The sequence below is a fragment of the Salvelinus namaycush genome, chromosome 8 (assembly GCF_016432855.1).
Source record: "Salvelinus namaycush isolate Seneca chromosome 8, SaNama_1.0, whole genome shotgun sequence".
NCBI classification, from domain to species: Eukaryota; Metazoa; Chordata; class Actinopteri; order Salmoniformes; family Salmonidae; genus Salvelinus; species Salvelinus namaycush.
Genome location: NC_052314.1, coordinates 20,635,269 through 20,644,456, shown reverse-complemented (window position 1 = coordinate 20,644,456; position 9,188 = coordinate 20,635,269). Strand labels below are relative to the sequence as shown.

Genomic DNA, 9,188 nt, shown 5'->3' with positions numbered 1-9,188 from the left:
TTGTTGACACATAAGTATCATATTGGGATTAGCATTCCATTTGCTGGGACAAACATCTCTTTGAACCCCAGAATCTATACTGGAGGAGACAGACAGAAAAAAACATACTTACACAACAATGGTATCTTAAGTACTGTATCAATGATCAGACAGTCAAACACACTACTAAACAATGCATGTGAAGCATCTTTATGGGTTAGGTACAGTATGCATCATGGTTTACTATCAGAATAATGACTAGTGTGAATAGGAGATCACATCATATGATCTTCTGTAACTTCGCCAGTGTAGCAAAAACTCAGAAGTGGTTGGATGGTAGAGTGACTGAGTTATGGTTGCACTTTGCTTTATAATGAGTAAAGAGCAACAATTTCAGTGCAAGCAGTCATAATACAAGTTTAAGTAGGAACAACAGTAATATTACTCTGGTGTTGTGAAGCATCACTTGTGTTTATAGTACATAAATCAAAACAACTTGGTACAGTTATAATTTATCCAACCACTGAAATGTGTTCAAATGAAATATATGTAACATGACTTATTGCTTGGGTTGGTTTTTCCTCAGTTTTATCTTTTAATATGGTCCACATCAGGGTAACAGAAATATTCAAGCTATACCATTGGACAAGAATATAAATAGTTTTATGTATATGTGAGAAAGGGGCTTCTTAAGTAGGGGAAGGGGCAGGCCTAATGATTTAACAGAAAGCAACGCATCTCATGAAATCTGTGAGAAATCCTAATGTCACTTATGTCTGCCTTTAATGCAAACCAAATGAATCTCTGCTGTAATAAGAAGCTTCCCAGAATTAGTTTCCGTTTGCAGAAAATTGCAAAAGGCTAGTACTTTATCTATGAATTTCACTCGAGCATAAGCAAAAACCCCTCATACATTATTTGGTTACGTTCCATCAGTAGCAGAAATAACATTGTGCAAATTCTATGCATGTTAATGATAAATAGAAATCCACCTGCTTTCAGATAAAATGAGTTTAATTTTCCGTTGCCCAGTGTCTGGTTGGCCTTTCATAAATTACTTATGCACACAGCTATTATTAAAAAAGGGGGAAAGCAAATTAGAAAGTCTTCCTATCTCCACTGGATTTAGCCAAGGCCAGGCCGTAGCTAACAGAGTCAGCACTTCTCTCTGAAATTCTGCTCTCCTGAAAATGCTCCCCTCATCTCTGTATTTCTATGCTGTTGTAGGAGCTGTGACCCTGTTTTTACTAAATTAACCTAAATCGTTTTAAGTTCACACACAAAGGAATTTGCAGAATTCTTCTATGTGTGTATCAGAATGTATTTGTCACTGGATTCATATTTCCTTTTGCTGTACAACCTGTCCCCTGCTTTTGCAGGAGACAATAGCAAAACCTCAATGGTTGAAAGATACCAATCTAAAAGGAAACCTGGAATGCTTGTAGCTGTGCTGTGAGGAAAACAACAACTTGTCAGGCAAATAATAAGTGTTTGAATGAGGGCAGATTCAGAGTGCTTTTACAAGAATTCCATTTAAATATTTTTCTATTAGAAAAAAAAATCGACTCAAGTTAGCCTTGTGTGATACATGCAGTACATTTCCCTTGGATACATAGTTAAAGACCTATGCAGTGGTAGGGCTGTTGCAGTGCGGGTTTGATTGAACACCTGCCTGAGGTTGATATGCTGGGGATGAAAAAAGTTTTACATTTCTAATTATCCAAGAACTTAAGGGCACCACTTCCATTTACTTTTCATTTTCAAACCACCATATTGTCATGCTCTAAGAATTCGATGTAATACTTTTTTTTTTATGGAATATTTTTTTTCTGACATTAATTTAAAACGTCTCATCTCTGCATGCTCAACTGTCTGATTGCCCCATGAAAGAATGACTTCATAGAAATAGAATCCCCTTTTTGAAAAGGAACACTGTTTCTTCCATCTATGAGTCAAAGAAAGGGAATGAATGATTCTCAAATGCAAAAATCTGCAGTTCCATCAAAAGGCAGTCAGGCCTGCCCTTAAGCCAGGGTCGCCAGAGCCTCCAGAGGCTAGTGCCATCACTGAGACTCATCCAAGGTCCTTCAGACAATAAGGCTTAACCTGTTTATTCCCAAGGGAAACAGAGAAAAATGTTTAGTAAATCAAATGACCTGAAAGGAACAAAAACCTTTGCTAGTTGTCAGTTGATGCAAGACCGTTGCTCCTCGGCTGTGCAGATCAGTACACGTTTGGAGAGTGGTGGGGGCAATACATTACCACCATGGACTGTGGCCCTACATTACCTGAGAGCCAGTGAATGTGTTCACGCTGACGTGATGCAATGAAAAGGCCTTTGTGAGTTTGAGGGAGATGAACCAGTCAGAGATCCCTGCCATGCATGCAAATCTCCAGCATCTAAAGTGCCCCCTGGTACAATATGATTTCTACCCCTATCTCTTTGTTAAATAGGCAATATTGTTATTGTGAGATAACGTAGGGAGGATGTGCTTTTGAAGTGTACATACAAGGTTGACTATAACTTATTAGACCTCGAAAGCTGCGTTTACACAGACAGCCCAATTCCAGTCTTTTTTTTCACTCCTTGGTCTTTTACCCCTAATTGGGCAAAATATCTGAATTGGGCTGCCTGTGTAAATGCAGCCTATGAAACCCAGTATTTTCAAAGCAAGGTGAACATTTATTACGTTCTCTGATTGATATGGAGATATGTACATTTTTGTCATAACTAGAAGACACTTCTCATAAAATAATAATTTTCAATACATTTTTACTATTAGGGTGAATGTGACGTTAAGCTTGATGTAATTTATCTGTGAAGGAAAAATGCCAAAATATATATTTTTTTACCATCGTTATAATTGGCCATACAGTACTTAAAAAAAACTATTTGCAGAGCTAGTGCTGTACTGCCCTCCAGTGGAAAGTCTCAAAAATGCATGTTTTCAGTTGAGCTTGGCATCAGGATATATTACATCTGTATTTCATACAATCATCAGGTAAAAATATGAAAATAGTCATGTGAGAAAATAGGCATGGGGAACTGCAGGATCCTTCATACATGTAATATGTTATTCTGATCAAAGGAGTGCACTCTATTGGAATAAAATATTAGTCCACCCAGCATAGATTAAAAAAATGTTAAAAAATACACACACCTCAGAGTAAACAGTGGATAACATGATTAGTGTTAAAGGGACCAGTTTATTGAAACATATTAGGGCATTTAAGAGTGACATATTTGACAGACTAAATATCTGTGCCTGTGAATTAGTGAGTAATCCCTTGTAACAAGATGAACTAAAAACATATTTAACTGATGTGCAGTATGATGATGGAGTAGGACGTTTAAACTAAGCTGTAAATAAGCCACTTTGGCTGTTTGCATTAAAGTTATGCTCTTTGCAAGGATGCTGTGTCTAGTTATTAAATCATGCAATTTGACATAAAATAGCTCACCAAGCAGCCATTGGACATAAAATAAATGTCTCAACACTGAAGTGAGAGACCAGAATTGTAAAAGTAAGAGATCCAGACAAGGCTAACACAACAGTATTTTGGAGAACTTCTGATACTAAGTTTTACAATTTATTTTTTAACCTTTATTTAAACTAGGCAAGTCAGTTAAGAACAAATTCTTACTTACAATGACTGCCTTCCCCAGCCAAACTTGGACCAATTGTGCGCCTCCCTATGGGACTCCCAATCACGGCCAAATTTGATATAGCCTGGATTCGAACCAGGGACTGTAGTGACACCTCTCGCACTGAGATGCAGTGCCTTAGGGCTCCCGAGTGGCGCAGCGGTCTAACACAAAATAACCACGTTGATGCTTCAACCAAACAACAAATCAAGCTTGGACATTTTGGGCAAAGCTCGTAGGCCATTTATTGAAAAAGATTCACACATGGAAATGTGTTATCAGTCATTAAATGACATCTTCCAATCTACTACCAGCAATAGAAAAGAATGGCACATTTTTCTCAGATCTTTCTCAATAGATCTGATTTGTGAGTTTCCTGATGGTACTTGGTAATACAGAGTACATTGTACTAAGAGGAAAATACACAATTATTCAATCAAAGGAAATACATTTTTCCAGCTGCAAGCCAAAAGAAGACATCTTAACTGGTCTTTCATTTGCTTTCTGGCACATAAAAAAACATCCTTTCACAGAAAATGTAATCTCATAATATTAAGGCATTGTATTGATCACAGAAATAACAATAAACATTTCAGAGGAAAATGTTTGATATCACCAACACTAAATTCTAAATTATGACAGCTTGGTCACTACAACTTTGTCCAACATTAGAATAGCATTAGTTTATCGTTTTTATGACATAAGGTAAAAGCATCTCAGAAAAGCTGAATTCACTTTTTCGGCTTGACACATTTCTCCCTCTCAAACTGGGCTATCTGGCTGAAGAGATCTAGGAGATTAGTTGGCAGCTCTTTTTTCTGACTTCCTCCTGCGGATGATCCCTTCCCATTCCGAGTGGCATCAGTGGAAGACCTGTAATCTCCTCCATCAGACCTTCGGGTGCCCCTCTCCTGCTCTTTCTTATCGCCTCGCTCTGTGCTACCATACTTCCCACTATCTGATCGCCTGTAAGTGGATATGTGGGACTGTGATGGGAGGTCGTTGGTGTACTGGTCTGATTTGCGGGAATGCTCTGAGCCGGCAGATGAGGAGGACATTCTTCTGTGTTTGACTTTCTCCAATGAGCTGGGAACAGCTTGTAGGCCACTTTGATCCTCCTGGCCCCTGGAGCCTTCCCTCTTCTTCACGTCTCCATCACTGGTCTTGTCACCACGGACACCTTTTCCCTTGCTGCCCTCAGCTCGCTGAGGAGAGGAGTCAAAAGGGTCATCTTCAAACCTGCTGCTGTCCGGAGCGTCGGACACTGATGATAAAGAGCGGTATGAGTGGCTCCTGCCCTTGCTGGGGGGCTGACTGCCTTCTTCAGTCCTCTCTGGCCCCTCAAACGGCCTAACCACGCTAGATTTCTGATCCAGGAAGGAGGCGGAGGTGTTGGGCGGGGCAGGGTACCACTCCTCCTCGTCATCAGCCACACTCCTGTTGTCCCTGGATGATACCTGCTGGTGTTTCTTCCCTCGAGATGACCGTCTGTGTTTGCGCTTCTTTTTCTTTGACTTCCTGCGACCCGAGGAGGATCGGTCGGAAGAAGAGGAGGAAGACGATGATGAAGAGGAGGATCTCTTCTGTTTCCTTTTCATTCTAGAGGGAGTTATAGCAGACAAACCATGTAGCTACATATGAAAAAGGTTATATTTGTGATCAACTTAAATGATGAATGATAATATTTCGTCAAATTAAATTACGTGTATGTATTTTGTTTTACAAGACAACCGATGAGCTGACAGTTTACCAGGTTACCTTTCTGACGGATTGGTATGGATGTACCTTTTTTCTTCTTTTAAGATCTTACGCAATTTTTCTGCACTTGTCTCCACATTCTTAGCTTTTTCCGCTTCCTTTGCAGCTGCCTCTTCTCTCAGTTTGAGGGATTTCTTTAAAGCAGTCATTTTCACAGTAAAATTTTACCCGTTTTCAAGAGATGAAAAATTATAAAGGGAGGAAACCAGCAATGTGAAAAACATTCCATCAATTAATTTGAATGGATAAGGACAAGGGGGAAAAAGGCATATACACAGACATGTTTACCATAGCATGATCCAGAAATCACAATTACAAGCAGAGAACAAATGTTAATTTTTCCAGGTGGACAAAAAGGGTTTACATTTACCGCATTGAGACCAGGTCCAGCGTACCAACCATTTTCATTCCAGTTGTAAGGTTGTTTGTTCCCCCAATAGACAAGCGACAATCAAGGCATTCGGGTAGAGTCAAAGGGCAGGATCCCAGATCAGACAAGCACACAACAAAACACTTAATCAGTATTACAAGGTTCCCTGTGTGTTACTCCAAGCACTCTAACGACACAGAACCTTTCACTGGCCCTTTTCCCCAAAATGTTCATAGCTCATAATGTTCAATGATCAGTCATATGAGGAATAGTTGGCATTGCCATGGAATGTTCCAGCTCACCTGGATAAGCAGCTCTATTTTTTTCAATGCTTCCTTGGCGTCCTGGAAGGAGTCGTCTAGGGCCAGGGCTTTTCTATAGAGACCTTCAGCTGTGACTAGCTTTTCTTCCTCCTCCAGTCTAACAGAATGAAAAACAGTTTTTTTTCAGTGGAAGGGTTGTTGCTTGTAAATCACTTCAGTGCACACAAGATAATAAAGGAAGTGGATAAACATTCCTACTTACTGGCCACCTCGCTCGACCAGGGTCTGGCATAGGTATTTCTTTGCATTTCTGTGGGTTGGGCAGCTTTCCAATGCCAGCTCAAAGTCAGTTATTGCCTTCAGCAAACTCCCTTTGTTAGCATACCTGGGAAATCAAATGGCAAATTTATATTAGCTGTAGGACCACAACTACATTTTATATGACAATTAAACAACATCACGTTTCAAAAACCTGTGGTCAACAGAGATAACTAGCAGAGTGTAGGCTAGGAGTGCTGACTATTAGATTGTTAATGATCGACCACATTATCAATAAAATAAGATGGCTACTCACAGTGCACCACGTGCCACAAGGGCTTCCACATTGTTAGTGTCGATCTCTAAGGCCTTGTTATATTCATTCATTGCTTCGACATGGCGGCCAGATTTGAAGTGGTCCACACCAACCCTTACACTGTTGCGCAGACATATTGACAAAGAAAGAAAGATCAGGACCAGTTCATTCATTCTGCAAACATTCAGCTAGCAGAGATTTAGTGACATGCTGCTGCAAATGTCAAAATGCAAAAAAAGTTAAAATGTCAGGCATACCATTTAAGAGCCCAGGATGCAGACTGCTTCTTTCGGATAGTTGTGGCAAAGTCCTCCTCAAGGAAATGTTTGCTGTAAAGGAGAGTCCCAAAATACAGTCAAGTACTGATAAAAGGGGGCTACAGATATCAATTTATGGAAAGCGTGTCTTCTGAAGAATAGCAAAACAACAAGTTTGTCTTCTCACCTCTGTAGCCCTCTCATGAGTGAGGGAGGCTGTGTGTCACTGACCCCAATCTTCCCCAGGAGATATTCCACATTAGACGGATTGGAGTAGCCAAGAGAACCCTCTAAAACCCTCTCATAGGTTTCAGTGTTGTCGTTTGCAACCCTCACACTGCGACTGGGTAAAACAATGAAAACAATACAATGAGCAAAGATGTAGCCTAAGTTCTAGCATAACTATTTTTCTGCCAACTAGAATATATCTGTCTTACCTGTATTGAAGTGGCAGATCATCTCTACTAAAAACTCCAAGCTTTAGGTTAATCAGATTTGGGCCGAGGGAGGAGGGCTGAAGTGAAATGGTTATCTTCTCATGGTATCGGTCAATGTCCTTCACTCCAGCTAGAGAACAGCACATGGTACATGGTTCAGTTTGTTGACTTATGTTCACAATGCAGTTTTGTGATAAGTTGTTTAAATGTACAACACAAAGTTAGCTAGTGTGCACTGTGCATTCACCTCTTATCAAATCATTAAGCTGATAGTATGATAGCGGATCATCATGATTGCCATTAGAAGGTACATCTCTAAGGGGACACAGGGCCTGAGGAGAGAAATAAAGCAGAGAAAGAGGCTACCACTTACTCCTATTTCTTCAATAGTGCACACTGACCACCAGGCCGAAGCCACAAACCCTACCGTGAGCTCCAGATCCTCTATGTCTCGCTCTAGTCCACCTCCCATGCAGATCAAAGTTACAAAGAAGCCAAAGTCCCTGATGGAGTTGATCCTGCCTATCACAATGTCCCCTCGCTCAATGTCCCTGTACAAGAGATTCCTCCGTTCCTCAAACGACACCTCCATGAACTGCTCCAGAGGGGGCATGATGGCGTAGGGCTCTAGGAAAAGGATACAGTCGTTAGTCCACACTCAAAACAATATGTTGGTTTACCTCTAAATTTCACAGTAACCGTTACCTTCTCCTTCCTCCTCTAACACATCCTCCATAAGTGCACTAGACTTCCATGATGGCGCAAATAGGATGTCAGCTTTTCTAGCAATGAACTGCTCCACTAAGGCATTGTCCTCCCCTCCATATTTCCTGTAGATGATAGTATTAACATTATCAGTACACCTGTCTGGAAATCTGCTGTTGACAGTGTTGGTGCTCAATTAGCCTACATTTGGATATAAATAAATGTGGATTCAATACTGTCTGTGTTGTCCATTTAAATGACCTTTGATAGCTGGCTTTGGACAAGTCAGGTTCAATAGCCTTGAAATCTGGATTTTCACTTTGTTCACATTTGAGATGGGTAAACAGGCTTTGTCCATGGTGAGACAAAGTCTGCCTCAGTAAATCTCTATCCATTTTCAGTTATTGGCATCAGAATTCAGCCTGGTTAGCTTGTATGCACATCATCCTGTAACAGAAGAATAATATGTTAGCATAATAGCTAACTAGTAGCTAGCGAAGAAGAATCACAAATATATTTTAATTCAGCGCGGCCAACCAGCCCAACTCACGTCACGAGAGCAACATAGCTAGCTGGCTAGCCAGCTGTAAATATATGGCTCTGGCGCTAGCTAGCTAACGTTAGTTGTTGCTGCTGCCCTGTACTGCGGACAAAAAGCAACTTACCGTGCAGTTGCAGATGTGTACAAAACATTTACGCGAATTATTAACATAGCTAGCAGCTAGCTATCTGACAGAAGAATCTGTGGAAGCGTTCTAACTCTCGAACGTCCGGAACTTCAATCTTATGTGTTACAGTTATTTGATCCCAAGAGAAACAAAACCCTACTAGGAACGTTTTTGAGTTCATAGGGTTGCCATAGACATATTTTGTAAACACAATTTTGTTGATAGTTCTGGATATCTCCTGTCCTTCCAGTCAAACAAAACATCCAGGAGACAGTTGCATCGTCTTGATGAGAGCCTCTTTTATCCATAGCAAAATGTTCTATAAATAGTTTTGCTTGGGTTTTCCTGTATGTAACACAACAGGTACGAAGAATATCTACAGTGGTTAGCCTAAACTGAGGGTATAGAGCCCCACAGTGGAGGTGTCAGAATACCCATAAAACCCACCTATAAAATCAGGGAAATGGTTCCAATCGTTTTTCCACCATTCATTTGTCCCATAGGGGAATTTAGAAACGCGTAGAAAAAAGG

The 9,188-nt window shown here is 40.5% G+C and overlaps 1 protein-coding gene across 3 annotated transcripts; it reads right to left on the bottom strand.

Annotated features, from left to right (window-relative positions):
* Positions 1-3,845: 3,845 nt before the first annotated feature.
* On the bottom strand, positions 3,846-8,785 carry LOC120052504 (tetratricopeptide repeat protein 14-like). 3 transcript variants are annotated; one of them, XM_038999452.1, is made up of 13 exons: positions 8,655-8,785; positions 8,251-8,436; positions 7,990-8,114; positions 7,712-7,911; positions 7,532-7,616; positions 7,285-7,414; positions 7,035-7,190; positions 6,848-6,919; positions 6,591-6,710; positions 6,279-6,401; positions 6,056-6,173; positions 5,384-5,517; positions 3,846-5,224 (listed from the first exon to the last, which is right to left on the bottom strand). In XM_038999452.1, exons 2-13 carry the CDS (start codon positions 8,382-8,384, stop codon positions 4,357-4,359), a joined length of 2,265 nt encoding a protein of 754 aa, XP_038855380.1. In that variant the 5' UTR covers positions 8,385-8,436; positions 8,655-8,785; the 3' UTR covers positions 3,846-4,356. The 3 variants fall into 3 exon arrangements, 2 of the variants coding, with proteins under 2 accessions (XP_038855380.1, XP_038855381.1); XM_038999453.1 differs by having other exon boundaries at positions 5,411-5,517; XR_005477378.1 differs by lacking the exon at positions 3,846-5,224 and having other exon boundaries at positions 5,411-5,517; positions 5,754-6,173.
* Positions 8,786-9,188: the final 403 nt, after the last annotated feature.